A 21,624-nucleotide genomic window follows, 5' to 3' on the forward strand; every position below is an offset into this window, starting at 1 on the left:
ACAGCTGCCCCTGGGCACTTCCTTCACGGTTTCTGTCAGCCTGCAGGGTTAGGGAACAAGTCATACATGCCAAGCAGAAATGAGAAGAGGCTGAAGTGCATGAGTCATTGTCTCTTCAAGGCAAATGAGCTGGACTTGTCTGGCCTTGATCTATACTGGGAGCAGGTCATGAAGGCTCCGCGCTTCCCGGATGGCAACCACACGACACCTCTTCCTGAGTGACTGCGTCCGGCGGGGCGCCGAGCAGGGCTGTCAGCATGTGTCGGGCCAGCTTGGGCTAAACCTCTCCTTTTCATCAGGAAAAGGGCAGAGAGAGAAGGGAAACCTGTTTGTGTCTGAGGGCTGTACATTAAGGGAAAATGTGGCCTTTCTGGGTCAGAAAGCCAACTGTCTGTATTTGGTATTTTGTGTTATGAGCAAGCTGGGTGCTGTGGAACTTTTTCAAGAATGCTTGGTGACTTCCAAATACATCTCTGCATCTCTGGGGAGCAGCACATCCCACTCGGGAGTTTTGAGAAAGGAATTTTGGTAGCAGTTGGATATAATATGTGACAGGAAAATGACATCAAGCAGCACCCTAAGGCATCACTGATCACATTCTCAGCAGGTGTAAATCAGTGGCAGAGGCAATGACTGTGAGGATGGAATACTCGCCTACTGCGGAAAGGGGCCCTTATTTGAAGGTTTTGTAATTGTCTTCCTTGGACTTTCCAGGAGTGCCGGTCCAGAGACTCCACCATGTGAAAGAAGATGAACGAAACATGTATTTACAAGGAAGACAAAGCTAAAACAGTTGCACTTTCCTTCTTTGCAGGAAGGCAAAGAGCATTCCTCTTTATCCTTATCTTGACTTGTCAGCTGCCATGCAGCTTTCCGCCCTGTGACACCGCGCCAACGGGAGCACTGACAGAGCGTCCGCAGCTGCTGTGGGAGCGCAGGGTGGCTCGCAGCCCCAGGTGGCACGGTGACCCACTGCTGGGTGTCTCCTGCCAGGGACTGACAGGAAAGCAGAGTGCGCTCACAAGAATTAAGGCAGAATTCGTATTTTGGCCAATTTATACTTCTGGTCTTGAGTCTCCTGGGATTAAAAGGAGCAGTTTGGCGTTATTGTTCAGCAGAAGCCAGGAGCTCCAGGACCCTTTTGTCTTTATGGCACAGTCCCGTGGGGACTGTGGCCAGGATTTGGGGGGTTTAGAGGTGGGGCATTACATGAAGGCACTTACCTGTTCCTCAACTACACTTGGAGCGTGCTGGATGGTGGCACAGCTCACAGGTGTCCTGGTCTTCCGTCCCTAGGAAATGTATGACTAATTTGCTACATGTATTTTGATGGCCTTGAAGAAAGTGGAACACTTCTGCTATCTTAGTGGATGTAGGATTGGGTGCCAAAATGTGGGGAGCGTCTTGGTCTCCAGCAAGCTGGACTCTCAGAACTGCATTTTTGCCTTGGCTCATGGGAAAGGCGTGCTGCAGATTTCCATGCCCAGGCCTAGAGGTAGCAGGTAAGCAAGGTCTTTGTGTGCTTGGGGAGGCCAAGTCTCTGTCTTGGGTAGCACCCTGCCTCTGCCATGCAGCCCCATGCTCCCAAAGGGACCGGCGGTTTGTGCTGTCTTTTGGGATAAATTTTGGAGGATTTTGTTTTGTTTTAAATGAAGAAAAATTATTAATAGAGAGCTGCGTTAGAGCAACTATCCAGGGAAATGCGCCCATATTAGGCAGCCTAAGCTGAGAAGAGGAAAATGTGTGTTTTGCCCCGCCTCTCCCAGTGTTTCTATAAACTAATCTCTTTTTAACTTGCTCGAAATTCTTTTAGGTGACGCAAATTGTGAGCTCTTACTCTGCATTTGGTCCAGGTCCCCCTTGTTTGAACTGAGCCCAGCCCAGCTACTGAGCCAGTTTACAATCCATTGTAAATTCCAAACACAGCATGTTTAGAATACAGAATAATCTCTCTTCCAAGTACAGACAGACTTTTCTCATAATATTTAGTGCTGTTTCACCTTCCTGAAAAGACACAAATAAGAGTAATGCCTGAGCCGATTTGCTGGAAGAGGGCTCCTCGCCAGCCAGCCTCGCAGATCTGGGGTGGGGAGCACGTGCGTTTCACAGCACGGTTCGGTGTTTTGCAAACACCATCACCCAAGCGCAGAAGAGAGGCAAGTCAGAGCAAGGCAACAAAAGGTGATCACCACAATGACAAACAAACTTGTGTGTCTTTTATTGAAGTAGTTACAACTGTAGCTCTGGAAAAAAGACTGTGAATGCCTTGTCAGCGTTCATGTGTGAGGGAAATGATGGCGGGGAGGGTTCGTATTACGATTATATACACCTTTCATCATACAAGGGCCACCAAGGTGATCTGGGACACAGAGTGCCACATCTAAGAGTTAAACACTCTGCATATAACAATTGAACTCTATACACCTTGGAAAGTGGGCTCTGGGCTTCCCCCTCTCTCTCCTGCCCTGGTATTCGATGGTGTGAATTTGGAGTGTGGGGTCAGCTTCCTGGCACTGACTGTCACAGGCACCTGGCAGATGAGTGGAGGCATCTGACACCTACTGGATCATTTTACGGAGGTGGCTTCCCTCTCTGTGCAAGGACTGAGCCATAGCAGGTGCCAAGCAGCTCCAGGTATGGCTATTAGCAGACACTCAGCAACTTGCAGGGGGCACTCACTCCACAAGGACTACCTGTAATCATTAGGATTCATGTATTTCTCTCGTCCTTCAATTCACTGTTAACTGAGTAAAGGGAGTATCTCTCTGAGAGAAACCACCTCAGAAAACTCTCACATAACTTTCAAATGAAACATCCTGAACCTTTTAACCTTTGAGACTTTTCCCATCGTTTTCGTAAAGCCTGTCAAACTAACGTGGTGCTCTCAGCTTCTTTTTAGAGCTCAGCTGGCAGCATCACAACCTCTAAGCAAGTCCCATTATGGCTACGGCGCTTCTGAGCATTGCCTTGAGTGGAATCACAGGGATGCTCCAAGAGTCTACTGGCTGCATTTCTTTCGTGGTGCAACACAAGCAGCCTGCTTAGCGCATCCCTGCCTGGCACTTCTCCAGACTTAATTCTGCTGCAGCACACTGGGCCACGTACTTTGCTGAGTGGGAACCGACTGCTTCTCTGTGACAGCATCAGCGCTGTTTGAGCCTGGACAGTCTCGGCTCACAGACTGTCTGACAACTTTCTAGCCAGATGGGGCTTTGCTTCAGCATCCACTCGACAACATTCTTGACAACTTCCACAACTCCTTCACCTCATGCTAAAGCCAAATCCTGCTTAAGTCCCTCTCAGCATGACTAGGAATTTGATTAGTTGCCCCATCCACACTGCCTCTGGAAAGGGCCTTCTGAAATGTCACCATCATTTACAGAAATACAATGTCACCTTTTACTAGGACTCAAAGGACCAGCTGCTCCCAGAGGACACCAAAGAAGACAAATGTTCATAGCCCTGCCAAAGTGACAGTGCTAAAATCCTTTCTAGTAACTGTGGCTCTGTCAAATTCTAGCTTTGGGGGAGGTATGAGAAGAGAGAATCAATGCATAAGTAATTGGGAAGAAAAGGCAATCTTGGGGTTAAAATGTTACATATGCCATCTGTCAGTGAAAGCAGGGCTTTGGGCTCTGGGCTCCGTTTGGTGTTTCTGGAACCCAGCCTCAAACAGTAATGAACACAGACTGAGCTAGACCACCGGGGGACAAAAGATGAGCAGAGCGAAGCAGTGATTTCTGGGATGGAGGTGAAGGGTCTTCCTTTGGAGGAATGGTGGTGATGAACAGTGAATAGTGGAGGACTTTGTGCAAGCGTAAAGATTTTTAACTCATTCTGATGGAGCATTAGCTGTCCCAGTTCTCAAGTCATCCACACGCATCAGCAGCTGACTGGAGAAAATAAAGCAGAGTTTCTCCTTTCATGCTTTAAAAAGAAATGGAGTCAGACCCTGTACAGGTCAGCTAATTCATGGACAGAGAGAGTCTGGTGGCATTCAGCCCACTAGACACCCAGCCAGGGAAGTCTCTTCCATAGAAAAAGGGTATAAAGAAAAAAAACAAGAACACCCCCTCCCCCCCCCAGCCAAAATGAATGTTAAAACCCCAACATTACATACACATTAGTGTCACTTTACATTACTGCCCCATGCAGCCTGCTAGATTCTTCACACCCCGATCATATCTTACAGAATATTTTCTGCTGCACATACACAAAAAAATATTCAGTTCTCCCACATCCATCTCCCTAGACAAACGTCTCTTCTGCAAACGCCACTGTATCACGCTCCTCTGTGGCCACCTCTGCCAGTGGCTGGCTCCTGAGCCACTCCACCTTGCTCCGAAGGAGTTCGTTCTCCACTGCTTCCGCCTCAGCCGCGGGACAGCTCTTGGTTTCATCGTGCTTGAAATACTCCCTGACGGTATTTCGAATGGAGGCGGGGAGGATGATACGGATGGTGTGGCTGAATGTGTTAAAGCCCTTGCTCTGGGTTGGCGCCTGCGCCATTTCCACTGGCTTGCTCTCCAGCTCCTCAGGAGTGGAGGCACTTTGGGGGCTCTCTTTGTGCTCTGCCTGCGGGGACGGGATCACTGGTTCATGGTGGTAGCGCCTGGAGATGGACTGCAGGACAAGGGGGGTATTCTGCCCATAGAAAACTGTCTGGGGGATATGGACGCTCACAGTCTGCAAGTTCTTGGATAGGCTTTGCTCACTGCTGCTGCTGGGCGAGTCACTGCTGCTGGTGTTTGCCATGGATCTCTCCTCTTCCTCTTCCACTGGAGACCCCCAAGAGCTTTCTTTATTTGGGGCCATGTAAAAAGTTATCTTGGTGCGCTTCAGGCTTTCCTGGCTTGGAGGGCAGGCATCAATGCTTTTGATTTCTATGTTCTTCACTGCCTTCTCCCTGTGCTGCTGGTGGCTGATCTGTGGGGATTTCTCGCTGGCTGGGCTGGCAGCTGGGAGCTCAGGGTCTTGTTCAGACGCCTTGCTATAATCCTGGCTGCTGAGCCCTGGGCCAGGGTCCCCTACGCAACTCAGCTGACTCTCCTCTTCTTCCCAGTCAATGTCAGTTAGTGGGCTTCCCACGGCAGCTCTGCTGACAGATGGAAAACTCTTCCTCTCCCCAAAGCAATGACTGCTCTCTATGGCCTTGGGTTCATACTCATGGAAACTGTCCAGGTCACATGGGTGTAAAGGCACAGGAGACGTGAAGGACTTGTGCCACTCTTTCAGGGACCTTCTGGCAATCTTGGGGGACACAGCATGAAGCCTGGCAGACGTGCCGAACATGAATGGCAGGGATGAGACGTCTGTGGGACTAATGGCTGATGACTCTGAGCAGTAGGAGAAAGCACTGTCTAAGGAGCTGAGTGAGGAGGCAGACGGGGAGGTGGTGGTAGAGGACAGACTAGAGAAGCTGGACCTGTTGGACAGGCTGGATTTCTGAAGGCTGAGCTTCTTCACCCTAGAGCTGGTCTGAGGCGACTGCCACAAGTTCTGCCTGGCCTTATTAATCCCGGGGCTTAGGCCTTCATCAATTAACTTCTGGCTCTCCAGCTGCAGCTGCTTGAGCCTGTGGATGTAGTCTGTATGGCTGTGCATGATGGTGGCATCGCAGCTGGACTGGCGGGCCACCGGCTCATGGCTCTGAGCAGGAAGCTGGGAGCTGAGGCAGACGCTGGGCTCTGATGAGCACCGGTCCCTGGCCGGACTGAGTGAGCGTATGGAGCCAATGGAGCAGAAGGAGCCCTCCTCTTCCAGGAGGTCGTAGCTGTCTGCACTGGTGTTCTTCTGCGCTTTGCTTTGATAGCAGGCTGTGATCTCACTGAACAAGTCCCAGTCTTCCTGATCCTCACCGAGTAACAAGCTGCTGGATGGTTCAAAAATGGCATCTGTTTCAGGTACCAGGTGGTGCTTTGGTCCTTCTGGGTCACAAGCAGAAAATTCCAGCTCATCAGAGGAATCGTCATGCTGAGCCAAGCCTATGCCTGAGGCAGAGAATGCAAATTAATTTGTTGCCTATGTCTCCTAACCCCGTATAGTATCTTACAACCAAGGCAGGGAAATATTATCAAGTCCATGGAAAAGCAAAGATGATCCATTGTTTCCCAGGGACCAGAGCAGGACTGGGAACAACATCAAAAATTCTGGCTTGATGACCTGAGCTGTCACCACTGGCCTGTATTTACGGGACAGTTAACAGAGACAACTGGATCTCTATCCATTCAACCATTTGGTTTAGCTTTACAGAACGAATCTGGAAGAAAAGACTGCTGGGACACAGCAGTGCTAAGGCTACACTAAATTCTTGTGATGGCTGGAATAGGTTGAACAGCAGCCATAGAGAAAGACAACCATGCTCAGGGACACATTTGAAGTGATGCACCTCAGCGCTCTGCTTTCCCCTCGCTTCCTGCCTATGCCTGACAGGCAAAGCGAAAACCCAAAACAACTGTTTTTCAATGTTTTTCCTTGGAAGAGACATGAAGGGAAAGCAAACTCTTGCGTGAGGATTTTACGTATTAAAAGATCTTAAACATTTCTGGAAGATACAGTACCACCAACTTACCCAGAGATTCCTCTGAGTTTTTGGACTTCTTGTTGTCTGGTCTTTGAAACAAGGAAGCAATGTCACCTCCAAAAATCTCTCCTGAGTTTTCAATCAGGAACTGCACTAACAAGGCCACCTGGCAAAGACATGAATTTACAGAGTCAGTTTCATGAGTATATAGCCAGCTATACAGAGCAAGTCAAATCAGTCCCACAATGTTCCTTTGCCTGTCACAAAGACGTAATTTCCTACAGAACCTTTTGCTCAAGAAGCTGTTAAGAACGTGGCAATGCGTCTGTACTAACCTGGGGCAAGAATATGAGCTACATGAACTGGTACAGTGAGCTGGGTACAGCATGCTCTATGATTTTCCTTGCTATTGATAATGCCTCATAAACTACAAGCAAGCATTCCTCCCCTCTGATGCACTGTCATGTTCATTGCCTACTTTGTCTCTGCAAGATGGTTTTAGACCCAGCTGAAGTGGCAGTGTCTAACTTCAGCTGCTCCATCTTTCTTGTGCTTGCCTGCCCATATAGGAAGCTCATGTGGTAAAGCAACCACAGCTTTCCTTTCCACCCTGGATAAACTGAGTGGCTAAATTCCCCTACCAGCATGGGCACAACGGCACAGGGGAAAGGATGAAGCCTGGATGCCACTCAGCCAGCACTGTCACTGGTCCTATGCCTTCCTTTAGTCTACAAAATACAGTGCCCATAAAAAGCGGCAAAAGGGGAAGACATGCATGAGGCCAAACCTACAAAAGATTACCTTCTTTGTAGACCTGCTCTCCTCTTCAGGCCCAGTGGGACTTGGTAGCCACAGCATATTGGGTGCTATGCAAAGAGCCAGGTTAAAGGCATTCATCTGATTCACGCCGGAATTCTGCTCAATGTGATGGAGGACTCCAAAGAGGTGTCTGAGTAAGATGAGGTTGGCCTCTGGGAGCTGGTTGACCAGACTATTCAGGGAGTGGGAACAAAGGAAAACAGTGCTGTTCATAAAAATCGCTCTTCAAATATCAGAAGCTGCTTCCCAAAGCTGTTGCTCCCTTCTGCCCTTTTGCAACCAGTTTGAGACATTCACATTTGATGATAAAGTAAGACCGTGTCACTCCCCTCCACCACCTTATGTGAGAGCCACAACTTTACATCCACATTGCCTACCCGCTCTGGTCACAGAGCCTGAGGGACCAAGGGACTTGCGTCCAGAACACATGGGTAGAAGTCCATAATGCCTTAACACAATAATGATAGCCCACAGGAGATGCATACAGCTCCAGGCCAGCAGCACATGAGACAATGCCATTGCCTGTGTCCCATGCTGTAGCGACAATGGAGGAAGGAGGCTCGGGCCAAATAGTAAGGTTCAAAAACTGAGCTGAGCCACTGACAAGAAGAGGTTTGATATACTGCGTATCCCACACAATGCTGATGGACTATTCTTGCTCAGGGCAGCAGTTTCAAGGCAGTAAAGCCGTTTTCAAGGTCCCAATCACCATCTTGGCAGGACTATTTCTTCTAACTGCCAATATGATGATCAGCTTTATTTTGTGCACATAAGAAAAAAGTTACCATTGTTAAGGATCTAATTCCACTAACATTTGATGTACTCCTGGTGGCTGAATTATTGTGCTTTTTCAGTTTGCCGGTTCTGGTGACTTGAACTGGTCATCAGAAAAGAATTTTCTAATGACATTTTTTTGGGTCAGAAATGTTAACAATGTTCATAAAAGACCATTGAAAGGAAAATGTTCTGACCAGTGACACTGGCAATCAGCAATAGCTCTGCTGTGGCCTGGAGCAGCACCAGGACTCTCCCAGAAGATGAAGTCTATGCTTAGGGCCATATGCTTCCCCTTCTCCCACCAAAAGAAGCTTTTACAAAGGCTTTTACAAACCTTTTGATAGCTTCAATCTTATGTGCCCGATTTTCTGTGTCCACAGCTTCCATCCACAGTCCGTGCATGTCTGAGGATAGAACACTGTCAGGTATATTTCGGAGAAAATCCTGAATTAAATATATATATGCAGAGCAGTCTGGTCAGTTTTGAATTCCTTGTTTTGGTTTCACGATGCATATAGTCATTGTTTATTCATATTAAGCACAAGATAAAACAAGACATGACACAAATACATTTCTCCTCCCCTCCCCGCTTCCACCAAGCTGTCCTCCTCAGGGCTCTTCCACTGCAGCACTGCAGCACTGTGTTGCAGCTGCTGGCGGCAGGGTGCACAGCCAGCCCTCGTGCCCTGCCCCTTCTCCGGAACAGGACTGATCTCTATTGCAGCAGGCAAGGGACTCATACCTAAGGCTGTGCATAATTCTGTTTGAAACATTTCTCAGCTATGAGGATTGCTGTTTTGTTCTCAGGGGACTATTTAACAACTTCCATGTCTTGCATTGGAAAGTGCCTGAATATCCTCCCAGTCAACAGCTTCTTGTATTAGGCCAGCAAAAGCAAGAGACAGGGATGTTTTTTGGTACTTTAGGTGCCTGAATTGTTCTGACCAGATTTAATTGCCAGTGCAAAAGATAGGCTTTTTCTTACTAAAACCTGTGTCTTATCGCAAGCTTCATCCTTCACCCACCACGACCCCTCTGCTTGCGTTTGGCAGCTGTTTTCCCTCTTGCTTGCTGGCTGGTGAGGGCTTAGGGTCTAGATAGTACAGGCCAGCTCCTTTGAGCATGGCCTCTCTGTCTGGGGGGGATGCAGAGCAGTTGCACTTAAATGGCACGAGTCCTCCCATATCTCCCTGCAGTCTCTTCTCTGTGTCCAGAAAGGACAAAGAGCATCTGTGCTGCTGTCACCAAAAGGCTTCATGCCTATGTTAGTGCAGCATCTGAATTGCTGAGTCGAGACTCTGGCATGTTATTTGGCACTGTATAGATACCTCGGTTATCTTGGAGGTAGACATTACTATATCGCCTGCTGGAGGCTGTTTTGTACAGGGAGGTGCAAAATGAAACACTGGCCTGAGGGCCACTGCACATATCTGCATGAGAAAAAGGCACCACTGGGGCAGGCAGATACCTTTGTGCACATAGATGGACCAAGCCATCAGGTGAGAATGTGCCTTGCTGGAAAACGCTTTGTGTTCCCTACCCATAAAGACTCATGTTGCTTCCTTAAAGAAGGAAGGTATGATTAGCTCAGACAGCTGAGTTACTTGGCCAAACATACCGTGATGACAGCTGCAGCCACAAAGACTGACTCTCCATCCACCTGGACATCATCTCCAGAGTTCAGCTTCTCTTTCAGCTCCTTGCAAGTCTTGGCATTGGCAGAACGTCTGAAAATGCCCCTAGTAGAGGGACCTTCATGGTACAGCAGGAGCAGCATATCCTAAGAGAAAGCCCAGTTGTACTTAAGAGCCTAACACTTTATCCTGTTGTTTGTGTATATTATACCTCACATATTACAACATAATTACTGTAAGACCTAGTCAGTACTGGGAAGAGGACAGACATACAAGAGATTTATCATTATTTAACCAGGGACAAGAGCCTGTCAGCTAAGTTGCAGGTACAGTTCACGTGGGTACACTCATCCTGTGGCAAGTGTGAGCCCAGTGGACTCTTGTAGCGAATGAGGTCTAGGCTATGTAGCATGGCATAGTCCACTGACATTGCCCCTTGTCAGCTTGTGATGACCTGGTTGGAGACACCCATTGAAACAGGATGGACATCTGTGCACAAAGTGATATGGATTACACAGGAGAGGGATGCTTTCACCCTTGTTACTGAGCTAGATCTGAATCACAGGCAAATGCTGGTCTTCCCCATCCAGTCCTCATAAATACCACAAGTGACTTTAAATTCTGGGCTAAACACATCAAGTTTATGTCAGGACAAACAGCCCAGGCTGCTCCTTACCATGATTGGCTTGGGAAGGATCCCGTCAGGACAGACAGAGGACAGAGACAGGCCGAAGAGCTTCCGTGGGGTGGTAGGAGACTGTGAAGGAGGGCTGCCTGTGGGGGTGCTGGTGCTGCGGCGCAGGGCCCAGTCAATCAAGGACTTCTTCCTCTTGGTGTGTTTCTGCAGTGACTCTGAAAGAAAACGCAGACCTTCGTTACACACCTGTCTGTCCTTCCTACTGGCCAGTGAGTGATCTACAGCGGAGGCAGAGTTCCCAGCATAGCAAGGACTTTCTACCATTGTGTGTTTAATAACTACACTCTTAATGGGGACGGTCAGGTAATATACAGCAGGGAAAACACTTGTTCATCTCTCAACCGTCAGCAAAACTTTTATTCAATCATCACTGTTCTTCAGGGAACCTTGCTGTCTGTGCAGTGTAAGAATGGCTTGCAACTGAAAGCTAATCAAGGACTGAAAGCCAATTCTGAACATTTGCACAGACAAATTTAGCCCCTCTGCAATCTCTTCCTCTTTGCATACACTCAGGTATGAGAGCGACTCTGGAATACGTGTATGATGCTAGGAAGAGTTTGTCACTGCCATGGAAGCAGCAAAGTCTCTGCCTGCCTGCACTCCTGCAGCCCCTACCTCTCCTCAGCTGCACTGGACCTTGGAGCCTGGGTTTCAGGACAAACCGACACTGTTTTTCCTTTGGGAGCTGATCAAGGAAGGAAGTCTCTGTCCCATCAGCCAGGAGGGTGTTATTGCTGGTTCCTTGTTGCTGGTCAGCAGAGTCCCGGAGACAGTTCAATGCGATGCTGAAAGGATGCTCGTGCCCTGTTGAGCAAAGAGGTGTGTAAAGAGCAAGCAAAGATGCAGAGCTATGGGAAAACAGCTCCAAATCTGGGCAGGAGGAAGCACCCACATCTAATGGCTCCCACTGCAGCTGGGCCTCTAAGCAATGTTGCGCAAAACCTCCACCTGTGGACTAAAGAGGCCCGGGCACATCTATGCGTATATGATCATCGCTTTACAAATAAGTTCATCCAGTTAAACTTAGCCAGCCACTCTTCCTTAGCAGCTCTCCAGAACAACATGCAACAAAGCACTATTAACTGGGTTTAAGCCCTTATTAATAGGCTTATGGGCCCCACTGCACTAACAAAATACTGTAAGCATTGTTCTGTGCAGGAGTTAGCTTACTCTGACAGTCTAGTATGTATTGGATGGATACAAAAATGTATCCATGCCATGATGACTTGGAAAACACCAAGAAATACCCCCAAATAAACACATGCAGTCTAATGAGTCTCAGAGTAATAGTCTTACTACAACAACATGGTCTTTGGAGCAAGATCTCTTTAATAAACCAACATGCATAAACTTCCTTGGAGAGCCTGGGGATATATTTATTGGGTTATCACTGAAAACACAATACAGAGTGAAGGCAGAGATTACTTGTTCGGCATAACTAAGCAGTATGCTATAGGGCAAAACAGTCTGAGCAATGGCCGCACCACTGATACCTCTGTCAGAGAAGCAAGCAGCAGTTTAAATGCATCTAACAGCTCCGGTTTAGCTGCTGCGTAAATCAGCGTATTTCCTTGCTTCCTCTCTGGCTAGATCTAAGTGGTGGGCTCCTTAGCGCAAGTACACGCTGTCTGTCAGGACTGTCAGTGCTGCCTCACTCCGACCTAGCAGTAAGGCCACGAGGGCTGAGTCTGCCCCAGACCACACGTGCTGCCTGTGAGGAGGGGAAGCCTGCAAAGCTGAGCAGGAGAGGATGACCAGTCTCCAAGCAGGTAGCCATGCAAGCTCATACCAGCAGCCACGGGGATGGGACTGGGCTTTGAGGCATGTCCTACCCTTGCATCACAGATAGAAAGAACTTCTTAGGCCTGTCTAAAAATCTCCTGTTTATTTGGAGCATCTGCTGAAAAGTGTCATGGGCTCCCATCCACAAATGCACAGATTTGCTTGGAAAAGGGAGGTAAGTATGAAGATCTTCAAAGATGTCACCATGTGTTGATTAAGTGTGGATCCTGAGACCATAAAAGCCAAGTGACATCTCACATCAGCTTGATGTCACATCTCACATCGGCAACAGTCCCCCTACAATTGCTTTTTTAAGTGATGAGTGCAATGTTTGAGATGTTTCTCTGCCACACACACCAGTATAATTTATCACTTCTTCCTGTGGTGCTAGAATTGAGGGAAAACGGGAGAGCTCTTACCAATGAGAGGGTAAGCAGGGTCATCTTTTCCTGAGATCACCCAGAGGTGGTGTTCACTTGTCCTGCCCTGGTGGACGAGGAACAGAAAAGAGAAAAATATTAGGTGAAGCGGGCCAGGATGAGGGTCCACGAGGCTGCACTCCACTCAGAAAGCAACAGACAGAGGTAACGGCTGAACAAGCCAAGGAGCCAGATGTGCACGGCTATCTCCGGGACAGCCGCACGGCTGGGAGGGACGGCCCTCTGGATCAGTCTGTCTGATACAGAGTGGAAGGGGAAAGGTTCAGAAGAAGAAAAGATGGAGAGCCAGCAGGATGTAAACCCACATGATGGTTTCCCGGACTATTTTAGCAATATAATAGTTCCACAGCCTTCCTTGGTATTAATTAAACTACTGGAACACTGTCAAAGGTACCTTTTAAACACTGTAATGGGAAAGGCTGGACCATGGCAATGAGCAAGGCTCATCTGATAACATCACTGATTTGTTCAGTATTTCATGGCTATTATTAATAATCCTTTGACAAGCTTGGCTCAATCCTAATGCTGGACTGCAAGCATTGAAGTCCTCTGAAATCCAAAGGACTTTATCAGACAAGGTTTTAATTTAATGCAGGCATGCAAGCATGTCTGTGTTTCTAATACTTGGCACCCACACAAATAGATTGCTTCATCTTGTAGTCCAGAGGGTATTAATGCCTTACTGGTTAGCTACAGCAAATCTAGACTTCTCCACATCTGCACTGTCCTGTAAACCAGACGTTGCCAGCTTCCTTAGCTAAGATCTGGCAGACTATGCAACTGCCACTTACAGGAAGTCCAAGCTGTAGAAGGGTCTTCTTCATCACACTCTCTGCAGTTTCCACATTGGACACATTGACTGCCGTAGTCTAGAAAGGAGAACAGAGAAAATATAGGAAGCTAATAAGAAGGCATGAAGTTTGGTTGCAGTTGCTTGTAGCTTTAAAATCTGGGGAAAATGTCACTCATCTGTCTATTGACTGTCTTTATTAAATGTTCATGGTTAGAAGAGTTGTACTGATTTGAACTACACTGGAATCATTGTTAAGGGTGATGGCTATACATTGTGAAAACTGTTGTCCGCTACTTCTTCTATCACAGGTTTATTAACCATCCAAAGATTTTGTCCAGTAGAAATCACAGGAACTGTGTGGTGTTCAGATGCTGTATTTGATCACATCAATATTTGACTGATAGTGGTGCTACTGTCACTCCAAAGGGTGAACACGGCACAAGGCTAATAAACCATGAGTGTCTGGGGTCGCTCTCTGAGGGAAGAGCCCCCAGGACGTCAGTGTGACCCACCAAGCTTGGCATGAAGCCTAGAAATGTATGCTATTCATATGAAGAGACTGGGACATGTTCCAGTAAATTAATTCTGGAGAACACACCAGTGACTCTTTCATCACCAATATCCTCAACTTATTGCACTGGAAATAGGAATGACTGGGCACTCAACCACAAACCATCACCAATTATGAAGTGAAGCAGAAGGAAAAGAGGAAAGAAGCTAGAGGCCAAGAATAATCTTAAGAATTAACTGTTCTTTGGTAAGGGTCTCGCTACCTCCCAATTTCCCAAACCAAAACTCTCTGAGTCAGCTTCCAGTGGGAAGGATGCAGCTGCCCAGATGGACACCCTCTAAAACTTTTCCAGGTGGGACTTGAATTTTAACCAGGGATAGCAGCAGCAGCAGCACCACAGCCCTGCCTTCCCGCCCCTACCCCATAGACCTCCATGTAGTGCTGGTCTGATGAGCAGGTTCTTAGCTTTACTTACAGAAGAACAGTTGTCAGCATCCAGCACAAAGATCTGAAGGGTTAGATTCTTCACATATTCATTCTGTTTTACCTCATTGATATGCCTAAAAGTCAAAGAAAAGGGGAGGGAATATAATTTCCCAACCAAACTTGAGAAGGACCCTAAGATTTGGATCCAAGAGATCAAAAGGATGTGCTCCTTGGCACTATAATAAATACAGATTAATTATGACAGTAACAATAACATGCAATGTTCATAGTGTGGTCACATGCTCTTACTGGCTTCTTTATCTTTCTTTGAGGCCCCAGACTAGCAAAACCCCACATGGCAGTACTTTAATGCAGATAGATGTGTCTAGCATAACACCTTCCAGCATCCTTAGGATCATTACTGTTCTCCACAAATCAAGAGACTTCTTCCCCTCTCTGTACCTATACAAACACTTCTGCCTGGATGGTAGTGGAAACAACATGTAAAAACATAACATGAAAAAGAAATAACTGTAGCCTCTAGATGCCACAAAATACAAGCTTTAGTTTGAATCAAAAAACATCTGAAGAATCAGTAACACTTGTGACACTTCCATAGTGATTAGCAAAGCCAATGTCCAGCTCCAAAGAAAAAAGGTGCTCCAACAATGTTATCTTCTAGTGGATTTCATCTTTCCTGCACTGTCAACACCAATTTTGCTTTCACCCAGGGGCTTCTACATTCAGGTTTCAAAGGTGGATTTTTCAAACAGTAGCTAGACACCTAACGTGCTGAAAATCAGAGGGCAATCTGACACCTAGCATGACAAATTTCTCTGAGGACTGTAGAGGAACCACCCAGGAGGAGGATGAAAGGAGGGTCACTTACCACAGTAATGCTGACAGCCATCGTTCCTTCACGTCAGCTGAGCTGAAGATAAAAAGGGAGGCAGATCATCAAACAAGTGCTGAGTGGGTAGCAGCCTTTGGAAACTCTACCCAGTTTCATTTATATATAGCTGTAAGTCAAAGTTCCTTCCTGCAAAGCCCTGGAACAAAAGCACAGTCCTTTCCTGCTTCTGTCCTATTTTAACAAATAACAAAAATAATAACAACAAAAAAAAATCCAGCAACAAACTGGACTACATGTCCTGCCCAGGCTGGCAAGTGTTCAGATAAGGGACAAATATCTTTCTGTGATGTTGGAGTTAACTCATCTTGTGCGCCCTTATTATTTTTGCAGTGACCTTTAATTGCTATTTTCTTTCTCCTATTATTTCCTTCCCAGTGTCTGCTGTTCCTAGAAGCTTCTGCTGCCAACACAGGTTACCCAGGTCTCAGTGACATGAAGGAAATGGAACTGCTGTTGAGTTTGGACTAAGACACAAAGGGCAGCTTGCATGTCAGAGCATGAGTCCTAAGGCCAGGAACGCATCACCCGGGAGAGACCATCGTGACCCTTGGAAATGATGAGACAGCATGTATGAAACCATGGTATGGTTCCCATTTCTTTTTCCACCAAGGCAGCTGTCCCACAGAGGGAAAAGCATCAGGCTAGATCAGCCCTTCCTAGCTGTGCCAGCAGAGCCCCTGAGGACAGAGCGACCCTTGAAGACTGCTGACCTCTCTGCTTTGCAAAAGAGAGTATGAAGCAGAGATGCCTGAGCCAGCAGTGACCTGAGCTCCCTGTGGATATACCAGCTCTAGATTCAATTTAGCCAGGCTAGACTGAGCTCCAGGTAACAAAAAGCTCACCTGCTTTTTGGTGAGCCTTATTGGCTCAAGCACAACATTGGGACAGCCTTTGAGATGGCATTTGGATATGAATAGGCTACTCTCTAGCCTGCTCCATGCTCCCCTACATTTCTATTTTTGGGGTCAGCAAGGGCTAAGCAAGCTCTGGACTGCGCTGCTTGTGCAGACCCATCTTGAAGAACCTTTCCATCTTTATAGGCTGTTGCTGTAGGCTTGGGACACCTGGCAGACAACTGCAGGAGGAAGGTTTGCCCAGGAGCTGCCCGTGCCACACTAGGGGTGGATAAAGGATTTAATCCTGGCACAAGGCCATCTGGCATTTTTCGTTGACATAACTAACCTGTCCTTCATAATGAAAAATTCTCAAACTAGGGCTAATCTCCTACAGAAATGGCTGCTGGCAGGTGCTGAAACAACATGCGTGTAAGTTATATGATGGCACAAGCTGGTTTGCTATGGCAGATTTGGTTGTGATGTTCCAGGATGCTCTGCAGCAGGGTTAGCCCTTGCTATAACAACACTTGCACAGGCTGGTCCTCTAAAAGGCTCTCAGGGACCAGCCTGCAGATATCTTTCTAAGATGACTGTCTCCCAACATCTAAGTTTTTACCACACTGCCCAATGTGAGTGGAAGTCCTCTACTCAGTGAGGAGAAGGGTTGTAGTAGAGTTCAGGGCCCTATAGCCTCAGTCATTGTTTCGCTTGACATATGGGAGACTTGGGCAGCTGCCAGGCTGCAGAGGGAGGTCTGGTGTCTGATGGGATACCTGAAGGTGACAACATAGTTGGTGGTAGGCCAGCCGATGACAAACGAATTCTCGGGACCCAGCTTTTTCTCTGTCACTTCGCTGAGACAGGTGCCGGTCCACACTTCACTCAGATGCACCTGCTTTTTCAGCTTCAGGCTGGAGGAGGATCTGCAATTCAAATTATGGATTTCTTAGGCCAGATCCTAACATCTAGACCTCCAGAGTCTGGTCATGCCACCTTCCAGTCATGCAGATGCAGTGACAGCAACAAACCCCCCAAAATGAAATGTCTGGGCATGTGGAGGCACTACAAGAAAGCTTTGCAAGTGGATTTTGGGGTTGGTGGCTGCAGCGGGACAGCTGTGGCTTAGGGCAATGTGATTCACTAGAGCCACGTGCAGGTAGATGGTGATTTAGGCTAATTACTGTCTATGCTAGTAACTGAAGACACGTAAGCTCTTAATTTATGTATGGCAGAAGTAGCCAGACCAGGAGACAGTTTTCTGTCCTTACTGCATCTTGCCCTCATGCTATTGCTTCAAGAAGCCACATAAGGGAAAGGGCAAAACCAATTAGACAACCTTTTCCTTCAGGAAAATGGAGTGAAACATTAATACCAAGAAGAATTTCTGGAGGTGAAAGGGTGAGGTGATGGCCCATTTTAGATCCACGTTTGTAAAGAAGAGTTGTTTTGATGCCTGCTCCACAAATAGCTCAGAGCCTGGCTTCAATAGCACATACTGGGGAGAAGGAGTGAGTGTGAATTCCTCTTACTTGGACTTGGCGATGACCAGCACATCACTGAACAAGATCAAATGTCTTTCCTGGGTCTGCAGGCCCACGGTTAGCTGTACTCTCTCGTCCAGGACGAAGGTGGAGCCTGGGCTGCTGAACACCCCACTTCGCAGCCCATTGTCTGAATGGGAAGAGGAAAGGGTAGTTTCCCTGGAGAAGGAAGAAAAATCATATGACTTTGTCAGCAGCTTTCCTCACAAGGGTTTGTGATTGGAATCTTTAGGTGACTCTTTTGGAACAGCTCGATAGCCCCGTGCTTCTCCCAGCACTGCCCCTATTGCTCTCAATTATGAATGGCATTTGCCTGCCTCTGCCCAATTAATTTTACCAGCCTCAGACAGATGGAAAACTGCCTAAATGCCTACACCAAAACTGGGGAGGTTAAACTGCTGAAATATTAATTTTTGAGTCATTTCTCACTCAGGTAAAACGCTTATGTCCTGCATGTGCGTGCGAGCTATGACTCAAAAAGAACACGGAAACCCCATGGCAGTCCCCGGCTCATGGCACTGCTCAACCTGCCATGGGGAGGGACTGCCATCCGTACTGAACTGCTTGTCAATGCAAGGGCTGCAGCACAAAAAAAATGAACTGCATGTACTCATCTAATTCCAGCCATCTGATTCTGGTTTGCCTGGCTGCAATCCAGCATCTTCTTTCTACTGAGATTGATGCAGGTGCTGACCATTTCCAAAAAACCCTGATGGTTTTTGCATGTTGACTGCCATCAACAAGCCATCGTCGGGATTGGACCAGATCCTTTCTCCATGCTCTCCCCAGCTGGAAGAGCTCCACCAAGTGCTCATCTCCCCACTTGCCTCTCAGCACCCTCCCAGAGCAACTTCTCAGCGCTGCTCCTGGCTCTCGTCAGCAGTGCTGGCAGTACAACAGGTCCCACAGTCATTTCCTGGGTCTGCCCTTGCTCTGCAGGTGGGATTGTGCTGAACGAACAAGCAATCTTCGCTCTTTGCTGAGAAAAGCTCTTTGCTGAGCCTTGTTCAGAGACCGTGTTCGTGTGCCCAATCCTGACCGAATTAGCTAACCTCTGAGACATGGCCTTAGATTTATGTAGACAGAAAAACAACAGAAATCCTCCTGTCTCTACACATAGAAAAAAAGTCTATCTTGCCTGCAGGCAAGGACGCATGTGGAAGAGATACTTACCTTCCCTCCACCCCTCAGCAATACTATTCTAGTCTGAGGGCAGTCTCTACACAAACAAATGAAAAAACACATGAGCTTTAAGGGTAGTATTTTTGACATTGTTAGTCTAACTCAGTTTCCACTGGCCTCATAACTGGGCCCCTTTGCTTTCATGGGAGTGAGGTTAAAGCTAGCCATTAGCTGCTTTTTTAAAATCGTCCCCCAGCCAGAGGAACACCCACACTCCTGCAAGCAGAAATTCCCTCTTCCCTCCTCACCACTCTACAGCCACCAACAAGTGAATTCTTGGCTTATGCATCTGTTGCCTCTACAAGTGAGAAGCTAAATCACCTTTAAACTTGGTATTTAAAGCCTTCCACGTGCGTCAATTGAGCAGTGGGAGCCACACCATCACACAAGCTCAGCAGTGGATTTCCTAAAGCTGGAGGAGTTACACAGCTTTGTAAACACAACAGCAGGATAGCAAAAAAATCTCACCAATACGCTGGTGGCCTAAGCAAAGATGGCATTGTACCAGCTCCCTCCATAGCAATCCGTCATGAGAAACGTTTAAAGCTTCCCTCCCTCACGAGGATGTTCTCCAGCCAAATAAAGTCAAGAATTTGTTTCTCTTCCTTACTTTTTTTTAGTGCAATTTAGAAGGGGGGGGAATGACAAAGAAGCCAGTAACTCGGTCAGAAGACAACCAAAGGAAAATCAGTCCTGCCCTTTTAAGTGATCCTACGAGACTGACCCCACACACTTGTTTCAGAAAAGCAGGATGCACTATGCATCAGTTACCTATGGTGTGACATAAAAGGGGTATTCCTCAGGAGGGCTGGTCTGAACCCAAATGTCAATCAGTTCACCTTTATCACCTCTTTCTTACAAAGAAAAAAAAAATCAAACTAAACAAATCACTCAGGAAATGTTATTTATAAGACTGCTATCAGAGCAAGGCAGAAAGGAGCGTGGCATCCCCTTATCGGTGTCTACTAGTTCTGTGGTGCTGCAGGAGGAAGAGGGGATGACATTGAGGAGTGCTCAGCTCCCACTACAGGACCAAGGAGCTCGGCTCACGGCTAGCACTTGGTATTTCAGCAGAAGATTTGCACATCTGGCATGTTGGTACCTGACTCTATCTGCTGACACTCCAGGCGCTTTATACCTGCAGGAGCAAAGTGTCAGCAGAGCACTGGAGGCTCTGGAGTCGAGGCAAGAGGGAGCTTTTCACATCAACGTCACCACTAACCTATCCACCCGAGCTGGTAGTAAGGGAAAGCTGCTGTCATCTGACGGGGACGTGACTGTCCCGGAGGACGGCCGGGTCTGGTGGCTCTCCCACCAAACGGCCTGAGCTGATGCCACCCTACACAGTGCTGGCAGGGCATGGACAGACTTCGCAGAACTCCCTCCACCCCAGACAGCTCCCAGCCCCCTCACATGCCCCCATGAATCTGCATCTGAAACACGGCCAAAGCTCAGGGCCAGCCCTCCTGCTGGTGGTCCAGCAGACCGAGCAGGGGCCAGAGAGGTCTCCGGTGGTGAGTCCCCAGGGGGGGCCGGGCAGGGACATGCTGGGGGGGAACACCAGGCTGCTCCTCAGGGATGATGCCGCCGCAGTCCCGGTACACGAGGCGGTGAATGCCACACCAGCCTCTGTCCTGCGTCCCGCTGCACCTTCCCGGTGCACCTCGTCCCTCCTCCGCCCGCCCCTGCCCGCTCCCGCGACAGGACCTGCGGTCAGCGCAGCGCTGCTGCCGGGCCTTCCCCTGCCTGCAACAGCTCTGCCCAGACCTGCTCGGCCAGGGACAGCTTACGGCCTCCTTCCCGTTAATTAAACTACACCGCAGCCCTTCACCGCAGTCAGAGCTGAGGGGATGGGGACCACTGTGCTCTTGCCCAAACCAGTGGGCCTTTGCAGAACATGGGCAGGCCCACACGGGGCCTCTCTGCACCCCAGTCCTCTGACACCTCCCAGTTGTGCTCCCCACCCACAGCCACACGCTGCCGGGAGAGGAGTCCCCACGTACTGGTCTGCACTGGGCAGCTTCTCTCCCGCGGCTGCTTCTGTCTGTCCTTCCTGTGGCATGAGCTCTTTCTTTTCTTAGGGCATTTCTGTTTCTGCTTCTCATACCACTGCCTGTGACGGGTGAGAGGGTAGACTAAACAGCAACGAATCCATCAGCCAAACACTCATTGACTGTCCAGCCAGAACCACACGAGGAAGCTTGTCTCACTTGCAGTCCAGCAACAGGGGGGAGGATAGAGCTCCTTCTGCTGTGTGCAAGCATGGGGGACATATATATACACATCTATATCTATCAAAAAAACCACACACACATATATATGTATATATATGTATACACGAATATATATATTTAAGGAAAACCTCTTATTCCTTCAGGAGGTATGGCCTCCCAGCGTCAAGACAGTGTGTGTGTGATGAGGAGTGGCCTGGTCACTGCATCTCAGGAAAAGAGTCCCCTGGACTTCGTGTCTGTGAGCTGGGGCTCGTTGCTCCCGCCTGGCAGGAGCACGCTGGCCTCCCTGCACTGGCTACGCTAGCGGGCAAAAGGGAGGCAGTGTGGGCTTCCAGCTGAAAGTGAATTTTGGGAAAAAACTCCAGGCTGACAACTCAGGAAAGCAGGTCCTCTCCTCACCTAGAGACCGAGCGTGACACAGCACAGAGTCACAATCTGCCTCACACAAGCTCTGAACAGGCCCGTGCCTTCAAGCCTGCTAAGTCAACTGGCAGACGGGGGTCAGGGCGCATGAGA

The 21,624-nt window shown here is 48.2% G+C and overlaps 1 protein-coding gene across 2 annotated transcripts in view; it reads right to left on the reverse strand.

Moving 5' to 3' along the window:
- Nucleotides 1-2,201: 2,201 nt before the first annotated feature.
- The window catches only part of LOC140658420 (rho GTPase-activating protein 20-like), a 38,687-nt gene continuing 19,264 nt past the window's right edge, over nt 2,202-21,624 (reverse strand). For both annotated transcript variants that reach the window (XM_072876835.1, XM_072876834.1), the window contains 13 exons: nt 17,681-17,851; nt 16,925-17,074; nt 15,292-15,333; nt 14,452-14,536; nt 13,464-13,541; nt 12,652-12,718; nt 11,066-11,254; nt 10,430-10,605; nt 9,738-9,899; nt 8,454-8,563; nt 7,325-7,514; nt 6,572-6,689; nt 2,202-5,990 (listed from right to left, as the gene is read on the reverse strand). In XM_072876835.1, the coding sequence (XP_072732936.1) occupies nt 4,249-5,990; nt 6,572-6,689; nt 7,325-7,514; nt 8,454-8,563; nt 9,738-9,899; nt 10,430-10,605; nt 11,066-11,254; nt 12,652-12,718; nt 13,464-13,541; nt 14,452-14,536; nt 15,292-15,333; nt 16,925-17,074; nt 17,681-17,851 (3,280 nt within the window). In that variant the 3' untranslated portion in view covers nt 2,202-4,248. The remainder of the gene's footprint in view (nt 5,991-6,571; nt 6,690-7,324; nt 7,515-8,453; nt 8,564-9,737; nt 9,900-10,429; nt 10,606-11,065; nt 11,255-12,651; nt 12,719-13,463; nt 13,542-14,451; nt 14,537-15,291; nt 15,334-16,924; nt 17,075-17,680; nt 17,852-21,624) is intronic.

Source organism: Ciconia boyciana, chromosome 12 (genome assembly GCF_034638445.1).
Source record: "Ciconia boyciana chromosome 12, ASM3463844v1, whole genome shotgun sequence".
In the NCBI taxonomy this organism is placed as follows: domain Eukaryota; kingdom Metazoa; phylum Chordata; class Aves; order Ciconiiformes; family Ciconiidae; genus Ciconia; species Ciconia boyciana.